Source organism: Larus michahellis, chromosome 11 (genome assembly GCF_964199755.1).
Source record: "Larus michahellis chromosome 11, bLarMic1.1, whole genome shotgun sequence".
NCBI lineage: Eukaryota > Metazoa > Chordata > Aves > Charadriiformes > Laridae > Larus > Larus michahellis.
Genome location: NC_133906.1, coordinates 3,016,124 through 3,037,403, shown reverse-complemented (window position 1 = coordinate 3,037,403; position 21,280 = coordinate 3,016,124). Strand labels below are relative to the sequence as shown.

The following is a 21,280-nucleotide window of genomic DNA, read 5'->3' as shown; positions in this document are numbered from 1 at the left end:
GCTTAGCTCCTCTCCGTCCTCACCTCTAATTCACCCCTAAGCGTACGGGGAGCATTTGGGATAAAGCCTCAAGAATGCATTCGACATAAATCATTATTCCCCTTCTAAACGGATTACAAAAATCCTTTTATTACAAAATATTAAAATGTTCCAATTATTGGTGTGGAAAAACGTTTCCTGGAGGTAAAGTTTTTAAAAATTGAGGTTTTAATCACAAGCGTAATCCTTGCTGGCTAACACTTCCAGTCTTGTGAAACATCTCGATGCAAACTGCGCAGAGGCCTGGCTGCGCGACGAACAAAGGAAGATGCTGCCTGTAAATAGCTCAGAGGACATCAGAAGACGCTTCCCTCATCAGCAATCTTTCTTAGCTTAATATAGCTCCTCTTTGCATAAAACATTGACATTTTTGCAATGTTTGGACCCAATGGTGCGAATGCTGATTGTCATCCGAAGATACTAGAGTGTACCTTCAAAAATATGCAAGAACATTTTACAGACAGTAGTTTTACTTGCCTCCAAAATGCTGTATCTTAATATTTCATACTTATATATATTTAAATGTTAGTACCACCGGATAAATGCTAACATGCTTTTATGCTAATGCAATCACTGAAAATCCAGATAATGTTGTGTATTGGCATATACTGTTAGTGAATTATGGATACCTAAATGTACAATCCCACATGCCTAGCAATTATTTTTGTTAGTGCATTTAACTTTTATTTGCAATCAGAGCACTTGAGGATTGTTCAAATGAAGTTTACTTTTGCAAAGTGCTGAACAGAAAACATTTTGTTAAAGGTTTAAAAACAGCAAGACCGCGATGAGGTTTTCCAGTGGCAATAAGGGCACCGCTCGGAAAACTCTACCAGATGGAACGATGTTTGATTTCATCAGAGACTCAGCGATTAAAAGCCAAATACTTAAAAGGAAGGATATATAAGAGAAACAAGAGATGAAATCTTGATTTACTTTTTTTCTGTACCAGGTCACCCTCTTCCACGGCAGAGGCTCACAGATGGAGGCAGAGGCCGGGAGGCCAGTGTCCGTGCAGGCAGCACCCTGGCAGACAGACCCTGGGACCCTTTGCCCTGAGGACCGAACCCTCCTGTGCTAAGGCTGCTTTTCAAGTCTAGTTTAAACCAAATAAATAGGAATGATACCAGGAGGGAGAAATCCTGAGCTGCCCCTGCCGTGCCCTCTCTTTCTCCTCCTCCTGCCTCTGCTGATCCAACATCTTGGCCAGGCACCGGGCCCGTTGGCTCAAGATGCTGATCCACTGGAAAACCCTTTCATCCCAAATTGGGTTTCCGAGCCAGGTCCCAGCCAGACCGCGCGCAGGCAAGACCTGGGTGATGCAGCTGGTTCTTCCATCCTTTACCTGCTTCGCTACCTGATCACAGTTAAGCACAACGTGAATCTGGGGAAGATCCGCGTATTTTTAAGAGTTGAAAAGTTCTGGACGCGACCCAAGCACGGCTGAGACGGCTCAGCGTCCAGCTTTTTTCTCCTGCATAAAACAACTTGCCTACGGACGCCGCCGAACTCCCTCTTCCAGATTCAGCTGCGCTGGGAGTTAATGACCTCCCGGGCTGAGGAGCTGCTGTGATCGTGCCCCGATTTCCTTCTGGGAAGGTTTGCCAGGCTTGAAACCGCTGGCCTGAGCCAACCTGGCTGAAGAGACCTGGGAGGTGGCCACAGAGCCATTTGGTGAGCAGCAGACCATCGCCTCTTGCTCAGGCACGGCTCAGCATCCAAGGCAGGATCCGACACCAGCCCCAGGCACGCAAGTACGGATCGGATCACGCCCCTACAGCCCAGGGAGCTGTGGCACCTCTGGGCACTTCCTGGAAAATCCTACCACCTAACTAGGAACAACCATGAGCGAAGGAAATAAACAACAACCCCTCCGAAAAACAAAAGACATCAGGAAAATGTTTAGCGTGAAGTAATTGAAATGCCCCCGGCAGTTTAAATGGAGCACGGAGTAAGCTGAGAAGAATGTACGAACAAACAAATTAAGCAGATAGCACAGGGCAGACGAGCTGGCGTGTAGGTGTCTATTGAGAAAGCTTAAGCACAGCAAGGGGAAAAAAAAAAGCAAACCCAAAAACCAGGCGTAATATTCCTCACATTTTGGAACCGAGCTCTCAGACAATACATCATCCAAACCACTCAAAATTACCATCTGTCAGAATGTCCTTTAAAGAAAAAAGGTCTAAAAGTTTCCAAAGTAGTATTTTAATATTGTCATATTAGAAAAGAGATTGTTTCTGTCCAACGAAAGGCATTTGCAATTAAGTGAGGAACCCCACACAAAAGCATTAGTTTCGTGGTCACTGCCATATGCTCGTATCACGAGACAATGAGTTTCTTGAGTCTGGATCATGCCATGTTAGCTAAATCAGGAAAGAAGCCATTTAATACCCCCCATCACTTTGTAAGTTACCTGCAAACGTTTCCAGAACCTCTGCATGATTTTCTCTTTATGAAACGTATAACTAACTTCTACCCGCTATTAAAGAACCTAAGGAAACAATTACAATATCGGTTCAAACATTAAGACGCGCCAGAATACGAAGAGCGGGTGGGTTTTTCTGATGTGAAAGAGTGTATTTTATTGCGATCGGTAAGTCAAGCTCTGTTTCAGGCCACAAACTGGATCCTTTCCCAGTGTAAATCTGGCTACCCGCTGCTGTCCACGAGGCCGTATTACTTCACACATGCTGAGGACTAACAAGATTGCAAAAGAAATGCAGATTTGTAGACTATATTAGACTACGTGATAAATAATTTATAATGGTGGAGAAGGTGACCGTATTTTTAGGCATAGAAATATGCAGCTATAACAGTCCTGACCGTCAATGTTCACTCTGCACTCCTCACCTTGAAGTTTGGGTCCAGTCCATCCCATGCATTTCTAAAGCCTCCGCACCTGTGAATGTGCAAAGCACCGCCCAGCCCCAAATCCCATAAACCCCAAACCTGTAAAGGGCACCAATAAAACCCACTGAGCCGACGGGGTACCACCCGCAGCACTACACGCTACGCCCTATCACGAGGACAACCGGGCTCCTCTGGGCAACTGCCACCGTCCCATGAACCATAAACATCCTTCGGACCAGTCTCTTCTTGGTTCAGCCTGTTCCTGTGCCGAATCGACACCCCTTTGGCGTCAGAGGCATACATCCACGGGGCTAAACGCCCCCCTCCAAAGATCACAGGTGTTGCTATATTTCTGAAATCAGCATTTTGCTATCCTAAAGCAGCCTAGAAGAAAGGAACAGGAGGGAGAAAGGTTCTCCTCGAGGCGCTCGTAAGCGCGCCATCCTCCAGATCTTCCCCCAGAGAGGGCTGCCAAAGGGAGGGGAGGCAGGATTATTCCCCTCGGACCTTGTGAAAACAAGGAGCCCAGGGAAATCAAGAAACAATCACAGCTTCCTCACTGAATTACTCCTGGCTGAGTCTAACAAGCAGGATGAGGACACACTGAGGAGAAGACCAGGGCAAGCGGTGCCGCAAGGAAAGAGCTAGGCAGGGGAGAAGCCAAATTGGTGTGTCGCAAGAAGAGAGAAGCTCTCAGCTCCTGCTATCAGAAACAAATCAAGAGAGATGAAGAGAAGCACAGAGCCCATTTCCCGAGGTTGCCACCCTCCCGCCCGAGGTGGGAGGGAGCTCACCTGGACAGCGCGGCTCCCAGGACGAAGGCAGCGTGCTCCTTCAGCGCGGCCTCCGTGCTGTTCAGCCCGTCGATCAGAAGCTGGAGACCCCCCATGGAGAGGAAGTCCTTCGCGTTGTCCACCTGGGAGAGAGCAGGTCCCCATCAGTACAAAAACCCCAGCCAGATTCCACTCACCCCTTCGAGAATGCCGTGCTTCAGAAAGCACAGCGTCTCTTCCCTCCCAGTCTAACCAGCGCCGAGTTTTAAAAGCAATTAAAAATTAAGAGGGAACGAGTGTGGCTTGAATTCTGTACAATGCTGTCTGTGAGCAGTGGATGTCATGGTTGCAGAAGCAGAGTCTACTGATAGGTGGCTGTTATCACATGCAGAAGGCATTGCTGAAAACTCAAATACTTTGATTAGCTATCAGAACTATTCTGGACACATGTTTCGGTAATTCCGGTGATGTCAAAAATTCAGTAGATCTGATGATGTCAAAAAAAAAAACCCCAGTTCTTCGCTCTCTCACCTGAGCAGGCTGTTTACTGGAAACCCAGGGAATTGTATGTTTTGCAGATGCACTTAATGAATTGATGCCCTAACGTAGCACCAGGAGTTCGGAACGTTTAAGAGCCTGTTGGCAGCGTCGGTACACAGGCAGCATCTCACCTCTGCTGGCAGCGAGGCGCGTGGGCGGCACTGGGTGTTTTTCACAACTACCATCAAGAGCTTCAACACGGCCGGGGAAAGAAAAAGCCAGCCCCGCTCGGAAGAGTCAGCCAGAGCAATGATTTTTCTAAAGCAGACGATATTGGACTAACTGCCAGCAGGGAAAGTTTAAACGTTAGCAGGGATTCATCAGCCTTTGACTTTAACCAGACTTGGGGCCAACCAGGCACAAATCACAGTGGGCGTCTGTTCTCGGAGAGGAGATTAGACAGGGGCTCAGAGTGGCCCGCAAACAAAACGTAGAGACACAGCACAAAGTGCTTCCAGTACAAAATTCGGTCCAAAGTCAAATCAATACATTTCGGTTTTCAAGGATTTTTTTTTTTTTTTTTCCAGTTTAAAGGGGAACCTGATGAACGCTCAGAATTGCGTTTGCAAAAAGAATCGGGTTTAGAATTTCAACGTTTCTCCTCCCAGAAAGCCAGGGAGACAACAGCATGTGTTAGTAGATGGAAATAGAACCTGAAAATTAATTATCAGCCGGGCAAACCGACCTCCCCGGCTTCAGCGAGCAGACAGCACCGATGGGGTGGGAGAGGACAAACACCGTGAGACACGCAGGGGACGTCGGGCTCAGGCACCGCGCTCCAGCTTGAACGTTCTTTTAGTCAACAGTGACTTCATGCTCAGTGTTATTTTTATCTCAACGGTGTGCCTTCACCAATATCGGCCATAAATCAGATATTTTAGGTAGCCAGGAGAATGAAGAAGCTACTTAGCTTTGTGTCCTACGGGTATGTCTTTACCACAGCAGGACCCGGGCAGCTACAGCCCGTCTCTTCTCCCCAACAATACCCACCACTTGCTGTCCCACCGCAAAGGCAGCGGCAGAGAGCCGATCCCTGCAGGTCTGGCTGGGGCTGATTCAGGATTTGCAGCAGCTTTTGTATCCTTTCAGATCCTGTTCTTTTAACTGTCCCTATAAACTGGACCCGTCAGACCTCTTGCTTTTCTGCAGGCCCATCTTTGGCTACAAAGAAACCTACGCAGCAACCCAATTTCAGCTACCAGCGGGTCCCTTTATGGCTCAGCCTCTGTAAAAACTCCGAGGCTGTTTTAACGCTGGAATTGGACGCTGACTTCTGCTGAAGAGGGAGCGCACAGAGAGGCAGAAAGTTTGCATCCCGCATCAGTCGTGGTAAAACCAACTGTCGCCGTATCCTCACCAGCACCGGAGTCCTTTGGGCCAGCCCCAGCGCCAGCGAGACGCCTCAGCCGCAGAATACAAAGTGTGCTGTACAGCTTGTTTTGAAGAATGTATTTGTTTGGTTTTTTTTTTTTTAAACTGGAGTCTGTTGTGAGAGCTCCTTCCCTCAACTCACCGCTTTCAAACCAACAAACCCCCCCCAAACTCAACAACTTGAAGGTATTAACCTCTCTGGGGAGCGGCGGCAGCTCGTGCCTTGCTTCAGCCCACCGAAAACAGCACGGCAGAAAGGCAAAGATCAAAAACGCTCTCGAGTAAAGTACACAGGGAAGGCGGGCGAGGAGAGGGACGGGAGAAGAGCAAATATGACAGCAGTTATTCGGGGAGAGGCTTTGAATCGGAGGAGAAAGAAAGCGGGGAGGGGAGGCGAGAGAGAAGATGTTGGAAAACGAAAGCGGGGAAGCAGCAGCATGTCAACGGCACACAACGGAGAGGAAATTAGCAACGAGAAACGGTGTGGCATGTCAGAGGAGGGAAGAGAGGAAGATAAGGAGAGTAAATAATTGAGAGTAAGAGCCTGCAACGCACAAGAACGGGGCTTGGCTGCGCGCACTGCTGTGCAAGCACCGTGAATTCTGTTTATAAATGAGTTATGCTCTGGCCTCTTCACATTTGCATTTGGTTTTTATGCGTTACAGATAACCCGGCAAGCCAAGCCTTCCTGCTCCTTCTCCAAGATGGGCTCCCAAACATGCCAAGTTGAATCCTGACTGACGAGAAGCAAACCAGAGCTGGCAACCAAAAGCTGAGCAAACACAGAGCCCTTGGGCTGACTCTTCAAGAGCAGGAGAGAGCATCTCTCCCCCGGCTCGGCACCGGCCGCGGCTTCCCCTCCGCTCGCTCCCTCGCAGGCACGCTCGCCGCTCCATGTCCCAGCGCTGCGGGATGCCCGTGAGCACGCCGCGGAGCAGAGAGCATCCTTTGCTTGCAAACCCCGCAGGGCACGGCATTTTCCACTCAACAGGGCGTTTTGTGCCCCCGAGGAAGCAGCGGGACGGCCGGGAGCAGAACGATTATCGAAAGCCATGGCACGTTACCATTCAGATGGAGGTGGGGGGGAAGAGGGAGCAGCAGAGCCGTCACCGGTCCCACAGGTGGGTGCGTGCTGCCCTGGGCCACCCACACCTCCAAGGACCCCTGTCCTCCAGCGGCACGGCCGTGGCTCACCGCAGAGGACTCCTGACAAGTTCAGCCCTTCCAGGGTTATGCGGCACAAGCGCGTTTGGCTGCTATTCAGTAATTACATTAAGCCAGCGCTGCTAAAGTCAGTACCAAGCAGAGATAATGCTCTGGACGCATTCAACTGGCTGGAAGAAGAAAGAGGAGGAAAAGCCATGCTGGCTTAGAGACAAGTCATATTTCTTATCAGCTTCCTGCCTGATGAGAAGGTGCTGCCCAGCCATCTGCCCCGACAGCGCGGGCACAGAGCAACGTTGTGATCGATGCACAAAGGAGCCCTCTGTGCTCCCTGCCAGCCCCCCTGCCATCTCCCCCTTTCTGACCCCTTTGATGCTGGATGTGGTTCCCTTTGATGCTCCAGTCCCCGCGCAGGGAGTGGGGACGGCTTCCCCGCTCCTCTCGCCTTTCTGAAACTGTTTGCCCCATCCCGTGCCGCAAGCGGGCAGGGTTTTATGTTGGACTAGTCCAGACTGTTACGCTGGAATCCAAAGCATCCCAGGGTGTTTGGGGGTTGCTTTTTAGGATGCTGGCCTGGTGCTCTGGCACCCTTAACCGGACACAATTAGCCCTGAGTATAAATACGAAGCTCTTTGGGCACCCGTTCTTCACACTTATTCTCTGAGTCAGACAGATGCCGTCAGTGAAACAAAAGCATTGAGAACAAACAGCAAGGAAGCCTCTGCATGAGTATGACAGAGATTTAACACGGAAATTTGAGACAAAGAGCCCTGGAAATAACGCTTCTATTAGCTGGTGCACAGACTCCCTCCCTCAGCAGCACATTCCTTCAGCCACCTTCCCCCAAAACACCACGTTTGGTTTTAAGAAGTGCCGTTCCAGTGAAAGGTCTTGCACTGGCATCTCCCAAGGGTTGTCCCATTCACCCTCTGAAATGATAAAGGCACCGGGAGCGACACGGGAAACTCTCCCAGCCTGCTCGAGTCTCTCTGGGGAGGGAGAAGCCCAGTCCTTTCCCAGCAGGCAGAACGCCGCCTCGACGCCCACCCCAAGCCGCTGCAGCCCGGGAAGCACCAAGCCCGGGGGAGGAGAGCGACGTGCCCAGAGCCTGCAACCAACGGGAGGCAAAAACGTGCGAGCTGAGCAAGAGAGATCCAGAGGTGGGGGCGGGGGGGGGGGGAAAGTGGGAGCATAAACCCGAGGAAGCGAGATTTCAGGAAATACATTCCACCTCACACGGAGCCGATCAGCACGGCTCAGCTGATGCTCAGCAACTCGCCATTCGCCTGAGCCTCTTCAGCCCTTTCTGCCACCGACCCAGCCGTGAGAGAGGCGCTACACGCCATTTCTTACCCACGCCAAGACAAAAATACAGCTTTTTGGGTGGCTGTTGTCTTCCCTGATACGATGACATTCTCTGCGAACTGGTGTAAGGGGACCTACCTGCAACGACTGATGCTTTCCACGGAAGAAGCGAGAAAATAATAATTTTTTTAGCAGCCATCACTATACTTACTAAACCGGCAGACAAAACCCCATTTCGTAACATTTAGCATATAAAAGAAGAAAAAGAGAGGGGCAAGGAAAAAAAGCCTGAGAACAGACAACAAATCAGGCAATACTAGCCCTTAGGAAACTGCTTGCTACTGGTACGAGAGATGATTTATTCAAACCTGGATATAAAATAAGCCTGCAGTAGCCCTCTGCTGTCTGTTATTGTCCCAGGATTATGATAATTAAGCAATTTGTATTACCTGATAGCGATAAGAAAAATAAACCCACGTTTATGACACCGTATCCCTTGGATTTTACACGGTAGTTACTAATGCATTTTGGTTACCTGGTGAACATAATATTCAAGATCATAAAGCGCCGCTACTTTTTCATCCAGCGTGGAGGCAGAGCTGTTGAATTTGCTGATTAATTTAACCATAATTTCATAATCTGTTTCCATCTTCACGTTCAGCTTTTCAAACTCCTCCTTCAGCTGCTCTATGGGCCGGAACTTCTTCCTCACCTCTTCCTCGTGAGCCTTGAAAGCAGAAGGAGGAAAACAGATATAAAGGCCGGTGATAAAGAGAGTCAAGAAAGATGTAGAAAGAAACCCCAGCCCCAGGTTTACAAGGGGAACGTGGCTGTCTATGCAAACGATTTACCGCTGTGCATCACAGATAGGAGGGCAGCGCTGCAGGGTCCTCCTGAGAAGGCCAGGAACGCCGTTATCTGTAAGATACCCACCTTGGGTACCAGGAAGCACTCCCCGAGGAGCTGAGCCTGTACCTAAGGGCTTTGTCCACCATTTCTACGTCCTACATACTTTCCAAAACACCGTCAAGCCCAGAGGCAGGCACACGGAGAACAGCACTCCGTTTGCCTACAACTCGATGTTCTCAAGACCTGATTGTAAAAAGCCTTTAGGAACCTCCCCGAGTCTCACAGCTGACCCTGCTTGGAGCCGGAGACCTCCAGAGGTCCCGTCCAGCCTGAACTGCCCAGTGACTCCATGCCGGTGGCATCAAGGAGATCTCTTCAGATGTGTATGAAGACGCATTCCAACCATTTAACGCGTTTCAGGATGGCTTTGTTGGGGAAACATATGCAGTTGCTGGCGGGGACAGAAGCTGTCAGAAAGCGAAGCGGGGGACGGGCTGCGAGGTGGGGGCAGCCGGAGTGCCGTGCCATGGGGCTCGGCCAGGGCATACCTCGTCACGCAGCGCGGCTCGTCTCCCTCGTACAACAGCACCCCAAGGGCTGCGATGAACCAAGAGCTGCGGAAAGGCACGCGGTGAGAAGGAAAAGGTTCTGCCAGAGATCTACGAGAGCTCCAGAGCTTGGCAGGGACCGATTCTCCAGCATCGGCACCGGTGACACTGGGGCAGGCGGGGACAGAGCCTGCTGCTGCAGGGGACAGAGGAAGCAGAGAGCCCAGACTGAAGACGGGCTGCCCCGAGAGCAGGAGAAAGCGAGAAAGCCCCTTTTGAAAGGGATTCTGTCACAAATGAAAATATCAAACTGTGTTTTTATAGAGGAGCGACCCCCAGCTAGAGGGTTTGCAGGCGCAGTGCTCCCCCCGCACGCACCGCCCCGCTCCCCCACGCGTGAACAGAAGCCGAGGGCTCCAGCCATCAGAGAACAGCAACAACAAAAAAAAAAGAGCGATGGAAGTAAAGCGTTATCGATCTAACGGCAGCCGTACAATCGGCGCTAATGACTCCTGGCCTAATTACTACAGGTAGCACATGGCAACACAGAACACCATCTCCACCCCAACCGCCCGGAATTGCTTTTGCAGGAGCACAGACGGGAGCGGGCTCACTGTAACTCAATTTACTTTGACACAGTTACTTCAAGGATGAATTTGCTCCCTGCAGGAGCGATTTCAAATGGAGTACTTTAGGTCCATTAGATGTAGCTGGTTTTAGCCCAGTTGCTGGGACAATAGCTATTCTAACGGGGTTTTTTTTTAAAATACAGCTTATTTTCACATATTAGTATCGCTAATTTCTGCATTTAAATGACACTCATTTCAAAAAGTCCCGCCAGCAGTAACACTGGCTGCTACATAACCTTATGGAAACCAAAATAATGCCCTGGTGCAAGACGGGGGAAAAGGACTTTCTGCGACTCCAAGACTTTCTAGCTTTGACTCCTACCTCGGTTTTCCTTTGACTGTGACAGCGTCAAAGCAGCAGGAGGAGTCAGGGCTTAAGGAAATGCTGCTGAGTGTAAGAGAGGAAAAAGGCTGTGTTACACCTGATGAGTCACATCTCATCCCACCAGCGTCACGCCAGCGGCTGGGGACCAGCTCCAAGCCTGGAGAGGGCTGAAAGTAGCACTTACATTCTCTTTTACTTTGGATTGTGGCCTATTTGTAACTACATTGGAAAATGAGAGCTTATATAAGGAAACGTCAACCTATCTTTCACCGTGGCCATTTGGGTTTTACTACCCAGGGTGTGAGATCAGAAACCTAAAGCAAGGAGGAGAGCGAGTAGCAAAGTAACTTCCTTTACAAATACCACCACGCTGCAATCCAGTCCAGTTTGGGCATCTGCACACATTTTTGTGAACCAAGCGGCAGCTGAATAAATAAATCAAAACAATGGATAAAAATCCAACCAAACAACAGAAAGGACATCAGCCCGCGGGTTCACACAAGTGTTTGCAAGTAACTTTTTTGCATTATTAACTCCGGTCTAATCACATCAGCATCAGAAAGCTTAGGGGAGCAGCATCACGCCGGAGAGCTTGGACCATACGTGCTTTGGGTTCACGGGAAAGATCCCATAGCTTGACTTTAGCATTGGTACGCCAAGAACGGCAGGAAGAAATTTGGTGTCTGGACGGCTCAGGTGGACGGTCACGTGGACACCGTGCGCCTGGTTTGCCAGTTGAGGTCTCGCTCACTTGAGGAAGGACCAGGAAGCAGCAGCACCCGATGGCTGATCTGTCACTAAACTGCTGATCCCAGCCCGCTCCGCCACTGCGGCCCCTCTCCCCCTGCCAGCCCACGGGGTAATTTTTACCGAGAAACACCCTGAACTGTGAGAATATACTTAAGTACTTATTAGCAGCTTGCAACACAAGGCCTTTAAGGCTGAAATTAATAAAATGGACCTATTCTTACAGGAAACCCAGGATTAGTACAAAAAAGGGTGAGAGCTTCCCAGGGAACTCTACCACTAACAGCCTAGCAAAGGTATTTTAGGTCCACGTTCACCAGAAGACTCTGCACAGGATTTTCCCGAGCGATTACTTTAACCACCATATTTCTGAGACGTGCAACGTAGGGCGTTAGCATGCGCGTACTGTGCATCGCTTCGGAAACAGGGAATCGTTTCCTTACCTTTCTTTCTGCCTTCTCGCTTTCCTTCATTTTAGCCAACGCTTTTTTGAGCTCTTGGGACGTGAATGAATTTGAGTCAACATCCACCTTGCCCAGCCTTGCAGAGGAAACAAAAGAGTTTACGAGTGAACAGTTGTATCTATAATATTTTCATTGTGATATACTAGCGACCGACAATGTCAGGAGGAAAGGGCTAAATTTCCAGGCGTCTCACTTAAAACACACAACAAACCTCCGCATGCTAGAAAAGATGCGTCCAAGTGCTGTATTTTGTGTGCGGTTTGCAGACAGCTCACCCTGACAATCAAAAACGGCTCTGTAATCTGCACACCGACCCAAAATCTCAAGTCCTAATGCAGTAAACACAGCTGATTAATTTATGCCTCTGAACTTCACGTAGCAATACAGAAAAGCAGGGAACGTTTCAGAGGAAAAACAAAACAGCACCGCTGCGCCGCTAGATCATTGCTAAGGACTTGCAAGCTTTAGCTGGAGGTTTACAGCTGAAGTTGTGATGACCGTCGTACACAAAGTTAGGGCAAGGGTAAATCCCACCAGAAATTACACAGAAATGCTAAAAAACATGTTGCGTTGCTCTCTGCGCCCATCTCGTTGCTTCAGAGAGCGTTTATCTGGGCCACAAACGATGTTGCACAGAAAAAAGGAAAGCCAACTGTTGAGGCGTGACGGAGCTAAAGAGCCTCCGAAGCGGAGTGACTGGGGCAGCGAGGGAAGCAGTGGCGAACCCCACGCTCGTCAGGGAAGAAAATTCCCCGTAGTAACTAAACCTGCCTTTGTTAGGAGGGCGCCAAGAGGAAAGTCAGCACCTTTTAAAACAAATTAAAAAACATGGGTGCAGGGGAAGCCGTGTGATCTAAGGAGAACGCGGACAATAGCTGACGTGCCAGCGAATGCTGCACGCCTGCCGACCGCACCGAGTTACAAACAGTGCTGTCTGGCTCAGGTCAGCACAAACCGAGCCCCTCACAACGGCTCTGACGGTTCAAGCTCAGAAAGCAGGTTCGGAGAGACGGCTGCAGACATCGCAAAGGAATAAACGTCACTCGAAGAAGCCACGTGGCAAATTTAGTGTCAGTGTCACGGCACAAGACGCCATGAAGGTGCCTCTGCATCCACACTCAGGGCACTGCTGCTGCCGTCCCGAAGGGATCACAAAGGACGGGGCTCTGCCTTCAGCACTGCTGAACTCTTAAACCAGCAATGAAGTCTCAGGAAGAGACAGCAATTGTGTGCACCAGGGAACCCGGCCTTTAATAAAAGGCACGAAACTCGCAGCCCGCCCACCCCTGATGCTTTGCATCACTGTACCTTTTTCTTCTTCTCTCTTCTCTCGTGTCACTTTTTCCATTTTCGCTATCTGGGAGCTTGGCTTCTCTCTCTCCCGTCTGCAGATTTAATCGTACGTGTGACCCTGCAGGAACGGCCTGACCTGCAAACAAAGGTTGGGTTACTTTAGACACGCGCATTATTTCAGCTTTGCGCAGGAAGGGCGAGCTGAAGGCGCACGTTCCTACCCGAGAGAAAGAGACACAAAAGCTGTTCACCATGCGGGATGAGGGAGCGGGCCATCTGCCCCCCACCACTGTCCCCCTCCACCAACGTCCCTTTGATCCAAGTGACACTTTAACCTCGCGGAGATGCCACCCTGACCCACCAAACCTGTCCCCGGGCTGGCTCCGTGCCACCGGGGAGGAGGGAGCCCAAGCCCAGCAGAGCACCAGCTCCCTCCCGGGCCAACTTCTAAAAGAGCACTAAAACTCCACATCAGGAGGAGATGTGGAGACTCTCGGAGAAAGGGGAATTGGTTGCTGATGGGGGTAGAGAGCATAAAACACAGCTGCCAAAATGAAATCAAAGCACACCGCAGAGTGCAGCCAGGTACGCTGAATATCAAGTGTACCCAGACGAGGCTGTGTTGGTTTGGAAATATTGTATTAAAAGGAATATATGATCACTGCGCTCTGCCAACAAAAATACACAGAATACATTAAGCTTTGCTTTTAAATGCAGAGAAGATGGGAAATTCAGGGTGTTTTTTCTTGGTCACAATTCGCCACGAACACGTCACGACGGCCAGCTGTCACACTGGGATGGAGGGACGGCAATATTTAGTTGCTTCTTCTTGATGTCGCTTCCTCTTCTTTCAATGCAAGAAATCCGCCTGCTTAGGAGAGCGGGGAGAGAGAGATCTCAGCCGCACACCGACGGACAGACAGACAGACACACAGCTGCTCACGTTCCTCTTGCTCGATGAGGTTTCCCTATTCAGCCTTTCCTTTATCTGTTTCCTTTTACCTAAAGGGACGCCTCGATAAAATAACGCAGCAGGCAGGAGACAGGTAGCATCTCCCACCAAAGGGAAGCGAAGACAAGGATAATTATTTCGTACAATAAATACAGGCACTCAAAGACAAAATGCTGTAGTCTAGGGAACGACCGCATTGATCCCCCCCTCTTCAAGACCAAAGAGACATTTCACTGATCAAAGGACCCAGTGCTTCCTACATAAGACTGGGATGTTTGTCACAATTCAGACAAAAACATTTCAAAGCCTGAAGCCATCCGGCAGGTATAAATGCATTTAGAAAAAAAAACAAAACAAAACAAAAAAAAAAAAAAAACAAAAAAAAACACCAAAAAAACCCCAAAAAAAACAGAAAAAAAAAACCCAGGAAAATCCATTTTGGAGGATTTCCTATTAAATCAGGGTGCATTTCTGACAGCTCCTCCTTCTCCCCACCGTATCCTGTCCGTAGGAAGTTGCGTTGGTCGGATACATGAGGGGACAGACCTTATCATCTTAAACTATGCATGGACAGGCTGGATATGCCTCCTCCGTACTTGGAACACTTTCCATCGACAGGCCCAACCCTTCTTCTGCTCCTTTCCTTGTGATATGCGGGAGCTTTCACCTATACGTCTGTCTAGAAGAGCGTCTTCCCCCTTGGAAAAGGTGAGCTTTGCAGAAATTCCCTGCGATAGCCAAGCTTTCCCCCTCGCCGGCGATGCAGGCAACGCAGCCGGGACGTCAAAAAGGAGTTTGTAGGATCTCCGAGAAAAGGACAACATCGCATCTCCTCTGCCCGTTTCAGGAGACACCGAGGCAGGGAGCTGCCAGCGAGGAAAAAAAAAAAAAAAAAAAAAAATTATAAAATGGCATTACGTGCTGAACATACGGGGTGCATAAGGACATCTTCCTCCTCCGCAGGCACGACCAGCGCTTCGGGGAGAAAGCGAGGGGACACTCGCACTGGGACAGCCCAGGTTGCAACCACAGCACTCGCTGAAGCAGCTCCTGAATTGTCACATGGAGCCAGAAATAAATGTCCCTGTTAGAAGAGTACAGTATATTCTGGCTGTCGTGCTCCCGGTACATCTGGCCACATTAGTTCCCGCGGTTGCCAGGGGAGAGGAACGCGGCTGATGGGCTTTGCTTAAAAGAAACAGCAAAAGGGAAAGCGAGGGAGCAGCCTCCAGAAGGGCTGAGCGACTCCCGTGCGACCAGTCCTCCCAGTTTCTATTTTCAGTGAGCCGTAAATAAAAGAAAACGTAAACCCCGGCGCCCGCGAGCTCACAAACCCGGCACAACCGAATTAAGGAGGTTGCCATCAGAGAAGACACAAACCTTTCCTGCTTCTGCTTCTTCCGCACCGTCCTAAGTGAGATTTGACCCAGACCATCCAAACCCCAGGGCAGAAATCTCAGCTCTGATGTATTTAAGCGGCTTCCATTGCTACAGGGATTTCTTCTTGCCCCTGTGCACAGCAGCGGAGATTCACGCCACAGCAGGACAAACATCCTGCTTAATTAAATAAACCAAGACAAACGTCTCTGTTTTCAGCAAAAAGATTGGTGTAGCCGCTTAAAACATGCCAGAGGTTCGAGACAGGATGAACTCTTCAGTCTTGTTTAAGTTTGGGGTATTTTGAAGTATTATTTATAAAGAGTGTTTCAAGGGTGGGCTGACTTGAATAATGTGATTAAAATTGCCGATTTACAACGAGCAAGCTGGAAATCCTGAATTTTAATGTTTCAATATGTAGCTTCCAGACACTTCCCTTAAAAATAGTTGAGTCTCTCTGATTCCTATATAATTTGACTGGGAGCACGCACCGGAGCGATACACATGTAAGCAATTACACAGCTTCACGTGCTGCTGATACAGAATCACACTCTTAATAGCTTTCCCCCCCCCCAGAGGAATTAATTTTTTTTTACTTATTGTTTGTATTAAGTCCCATTTAGGAACTGAAACTCAATTAAAAAAAAACACGAAAACAAGTTTATACTGACCTTTTTTCTCCTTGACACCTTAGATAAATAAACGACGTCTATCCAAACTGCGTATCCGTGTTACCGAATGAAGCTGAACGGTCTCGCTTCCCAGAGACCTCCCAATCCTACAGCCGCTAGATCCCACCCTGTCCTGCTCCCTCGCTCTTTATAGGGAAAAAAGAGTTTCCATTCTAATTAATTTCCCACCTCCGAATCATCTACCCAGACTGGGTGGCAGCTTGGAGGTCCAAGGGAGCAGAAACAGCTGGGAAAACCCCTCCGTGAACCTGCAGAAAAGGCTGTAGCTGCCGGAGGAGGAAGCCGGCAAACTCCTTCCCCCACAACCGGCTTTGGACGCTTTGCCACTTAAAAACCAGCCCGGGCTTGGAATTTTTTAAACCACAATCGACACAGAGTTGAACACCCATTACTGCATCAGCTTGGCTTGGTGGATCGAGGAGGAAGCCATGGGGTCTAAGCAGAGCGCCCAGCGTCCCTGACGGGGACGTGCCGCCCGCCTGCCCTGCAGTGGCTCAGCCAGAAAGATAGCGTCCACCAGGTGAAATACTGGCAGAGGCTAACAAACGCTTGCCGCCGCATGGATGACAAGGTATTTCTTGGGAATAAACATCAAAGAGCAAAGCGACAGTGTTTATTTTCCACGGAGAAGACACTGATCCTGTGGCAATGAGCTGCTAGGACGGCGTTATTCCCATTTTTGATTTAATCTCTTTATCATCGCAGAAGCACAAACGCTTTCTGACTTAGACCGCTCTCCGGACAAACCGTCCTGGGTGCTGCCACGCGCATCCGCAGCCGAAAAACACCTGGGCTTGTGGAGGTCCTTCCAGTGCACGAGCATTCAGCTAATTTGGATGTGTTCTGTCCGTCCTGAAAGCTGCTCAAAGTGACGCAGAGGAAGAATTTAATTTATAGCCCTCTTCTTTTAATCTTGGTCAGCCAGAGTTTTTCAGACATCTGTTTATTTCTTCTTATAATATATTAGGCGGAGTAACAGCACCAGAGTCGGCTTCAAGGCAGCAGCTCACTTGCAGGGGTTCTGCTGACATTTATAAACTGATCCTATTTCTCTCTTGTGTTTTATGTTATCAGCTAAACCTGTCGACTTAAATTATTGCCTTGAAACCAAATCACAGTTATCTATTATTCTGTTATGTGTACGTTTACTGAAGCTCTACACCTATATCAAGCTTTGCAGAGGCCGAAAGCAAGCCGACAAATAAACAAACAACTAGAAACCAGAACATGCTTCCACCACGCTCGGCAACTAAGGCAAGAACGAGGCGCATTATATACAGGATAACTAAAAGCAGAGGGCTGCTGTGCTGAAGATGCATCACGTCGTAATATCCAAGTAACCCCATCTCTCCTTCTCTAGACCAACCAAATGACCACCCGTGTTTCCTCACTAAAGAAAAAAGGTCTCATCCTCTTCAGCGGCTCCTTCCCAGTACGTCATTCCATTTAGCGCTGGCCACAGGTGGTTTTGCATCTCAAGGCTGAGCCCCAGCTCACCACGCAGCAACAGGCATCAAAAATACCTGGGGAAGCTTTGCATCATACACAGACACGTAAATCTCACACTGGGATCCTGCAATAACTCACTACGCTCCTGGCAGCGGCTTCCTCGTCCCCTCCCTTGAGCCTCCAAGCTGCCACCCACCGACCTACCCAGCAAGAGAAGCTCAAGAAGGACGTGAGATTCTCCCCCTCTAGAAACACCTTCTGGCACCACGTTGTCCCCCATGGCAGGGAAGTGTTCCCTTGGAAAGGCTTTTCCAAGCGGGGAAAAAAAGGGTGATCCAGCTCAGCGAGGCAGATCCCCTGGTTTCTCCCCAAGTGAGAGTCCTCATTTGCCATCGCAAAAATAAATATAAACCTATTAACGGTGTGAAAACAAGCCACAGTTATGAGTCAGTAACCGGCTCCGCAGTTCTCAGAAATCACCTTGGTATCTGAGAGAGCGTCAGATAGCATCTACAGTTCTTTACTCTTTGTTTTCTCTCGGCGCAGGGGAGCGAGGGGAAAAGGGACTTTATTTCTAATACAGGCAACAAAGGAATCCGTGAATCAATACGTGAATGTTCCCAGCAAAACAAACTGGCAGCGCTGCGATATTAAAAATAATAAGGCTGCACAACACTGACAGAGCATCTGCAAAAAGTTATCTGATGGCACTGTACCTACTCCTTTAATAAAATAATGATTAAAAAAACAAACAAAAAAACAACAAACCCAAAAGGAGACAAATCCCAGGAAGCAGCAGAGCTCCCCTCTGCCGCATCGCTGGCATTGCCGGCTCCCGGAGCCGCCACTGCCACGGGTGGGTAAATGGGAGAGGCTGGGGCATGCCGCGCTGCCATGCACAGGGGCACGCAGCCACCCCGGCACTCGCTGACGCTGCCCGCCCCCGCCGCCGGACAGGATGTCACAGGAGCACGGTGCTCCGGCCGCACGAAGACGGCGCCTGTTTCTCACGCCAAACGCGGGGCTCGGAGGAAAACCGATGAAGCAGCCCCGGTCTGATGGGGCTCGGTGCGTGCTCTGACTCCGGACTCTCCGGTTAGCGCTGTCAAGCGAGGAAGCAGCAGAGCCTGCCTTCTTTTTATTATTTTTTTTTTTCTATAAGGGTGAGTCATACCACTCCTTGGATTGCTTGTTATTTCAAAACAGAACATTTTTACATACAAAAGGAAGGGAAGATGTGTATAAGACACGGGTCAAGAGGAGATGGATTACTGGTGGGAAGAGGAAGCCCAGAGCGAGCCTGAATCTCATTTTGCTACTTCCTGCCCCTTTTTCACTTATCTACAGCCTTTTGTATTAGTTCGCTTTCTGGCACTCGCAGCCTCTCCCAATTAAGTGCCACCGGAAAAGGTCATTAATATGCTATACATCACCTCATCCAGATAGCTGGCGGAGAGGTTTAACAGCATCGGACCTGGAAACTTCCCCCAGAAGCCGCCCCAGCATCCCCCGGCGTTTCCCAGCGTAGCTCGCCTGCAGCGCAGGCGGCGAGACAGCTCTGACACCTGCGTCCACCATTTCAAGCAGGAACCCCTACGACGTCAGACAAAATGCTTTGCACAAAGCCACTTCACCTGCAGCGCTCGTTTCCATCAGGTCTGTGCTTCTGCTGGGAAACCGCCGCCGCCTGTTGAGCGCGGCGCATCCTTTGAGAAGCACCACCCTGGGCACCGCCTCTGGTCTCTCAGGTCCACACCATCAGCAACAGCAGGGGCTCTAATTACCTACTGTAATTAATTACAGAGAAAACTCTTTTATAATCAGCATGTTCTTAAACTGTTGCTTAAGCATGTGCTGGCAGCATCTGCAGGGGACGGGATGCTGGATGAACCCCTGCCGTGACCCACCATGCCAGTTCTCCCAGGGGCTGCCGGCCGCGCTGCCTCTGCCTGCAGATCCAAAGCCCTGGTGGCGGCAGGCTGGTTTTACCACCGTTATTTTGTCTTATCACTGCACCCTGCTGCGTGCAAAGGACCAACAAGGATAAAGAGACGTCCCCCTCTTCCCGGGGATTACGGAGGAAACCATGAGAGGGGAGTTTTGTCCTTACAGCACGAGCAAACAACTCAAACTGCTGTTTTCTCCTGCCTCCCAGAGCACGCAGACAAACACTGAGCCGGCAGGGCCTGATCCCCAAGCCACGGGTATTTAACTCTCGGCAGCAACCCACACCAACGTCCTCCAGAAACGCCTGAACGTGATGAATTGCTGAGAGCCTGAACAAACAGTTACAAAAAACTTAAAAAAATTCAAGGCTGTTTCAGGCAAAAGACACTTGAGTTGGTTAGGTCACCTGATAAACCTTTTATATAATGCTCCAAGCAATGCTAATAAACATACTGCAATTCCATCACTCAAAATGGTGATGTCTAAAACACGACATCTTCACCAACACCGCTTTCGCACCACGCTGCAGCGGAGCGGGGACAGAAGCCACCTTGAAATGCTTTCAGGCTCGCCAAGGGCAAACCCATTCCCAGTTCAGTGCCCAGCGCCGCTGCTGGCAGCAAAGCCATCCCCGGGAAAACCCCAAAATCGCAGCACCGCTACCCCCCCAACACAAAATGCCACCATCCCTGCTCTGGCCTGGCGTCCTTAAGTCTCAAAGAAGCAGTGCTGCTTTCTGCTGGACTTGAACCCTAACTCAAACAGGGTGCAGAGAAAGGGCCATTTCCATTCCAGTTTCTCATTCAGCAAGAGAGAAGCTACTTACTGGTGCTCGCTGGGCTACTGCTTTCCCGTGGCTAATGCCACAGAGGTCACTGTGTGGACTCAGGGTGCTAAGGGCTCCGCGAAACCAGGGTTGCAGGGAGACACGTGCCCACAGTAAACCTTGGGAGAACTTCCTTTGATTTTTAATGCCAACCGCTTGCTTGCTGCAGCAATGACCATGTCTTTAAACAGCATCCATCAGCCCTACAGCTCAAAACATTTCTTCACCCGAAAAGGGTTTTAGAGCCGCTCTTTTGTCCTAGTGCTGAGAGGTCTTCTCTGTAATTTGTTTCCCTCAGCAGATATAATGAAAACGTCTTTTAAAATGACTCCAGAATCAAATCCCTCCTTCCGTGATTCGATCTGCAGCTAGCAGAGAACAAAGCGTCGCAAGGAAGGGGCTTTCCAGTAAGTAATACTTGGTTAGACATGTGAAAGCATCAGTTAAATTTGGACACTCAGCTGGATGACCACTTACAAATGCCATTTTAAACCGATCCAGCGCTCTCCCACGGCACCGGTATTTACGTTCTCTCCATTGATCAGCAAGCGCCGGGGGCCCTGAGCCCAGTTATTCAAACTGGTGGCACCCCGCGAGCACCAGGCTCCGGCTCCTAACGCCTCTTGCCAAATCCACCCGCTGCCTACGCTTGGCTTCGCCTCCGGCTCCGGCAGCGGGAGAGCAGAAGGGGAGGGAGAGGCAGGCAAACCCGGCGGCGAGGATCGACGGACTCCGGTTGAGGCTGTCAGATCGGGTCCATTTAACTCACGCCCACCATCGCCGGGGGCCAAAGAGATTATTCTGCGCGTAGCCCAGCCTCGTGCAGGGGCGTGCAGACAGCAAAGCTCCCCAAAAACCCATCAAACAACCCCCGAGGACGAGAGCACGTACCTCCCACCAGGTGTCGGCCGCTTTCCGGGATGCTCTGAGATAGTAAGCAATGGAAGCGAAGGCGGATGCTAGTGAGGTGCCTGGGGAGGAAGGCTCTTCGGGAAGGAGCGACGGGAGAGGACATATGGTGCCTCTCTGATGGGAGTCGCTGCTTTAGCATCTGTTGATGTATCTTCCGCTGCTGCCAATATAGAAAAGCTTCATATGGCGAAGAGCTCCTCGCAACAAGTGCTTCTGCCCTTCCACCTC

At 49.9% G+C, this 21,280-nt stretch overlaps 1 protein-coding gene across 14 annotated transcripts in view; it reads right to left on the bottom strand.

The window, feature by feature from the left end:
* The window catches only part of SIL1 (SIL1 nucleotide exchange factor), a 99,268-nt gene that overhangs the window by 33,310 nt on the left and 44,678 nt on the right, over nucleotides 1-21,280 (bottom strand). For all 14 annotated transcript variants that reach the window (XM_074603468.1, XM_074603455.1, XM_074603465.1 and 11 more), the window contains 4 exons: nucleotides 12,913-13,033; nucleotides 11,584-11,680; nucleotides 8,578-8,769; nucleotides 3,684-3,805 (listed from right to left, as the gene is read on the bottom strand). In XM_074603468.1, the coding sequence (XP_074459569.1) occupies nucleotides 3,684-3,805; nucleotides 8,578-8,769; nucleotides 11,584-11,680; nucleotides 12,913-13,033 (532 nt within the window). The remainder of the gene's footprint in view (nucleotides 1-3,683; nucleotides 3,806-8,577; nucleotides 8,770-11,583; nucleotides 11,681-12,912; nucleotides 13,034-21,280) is intronic.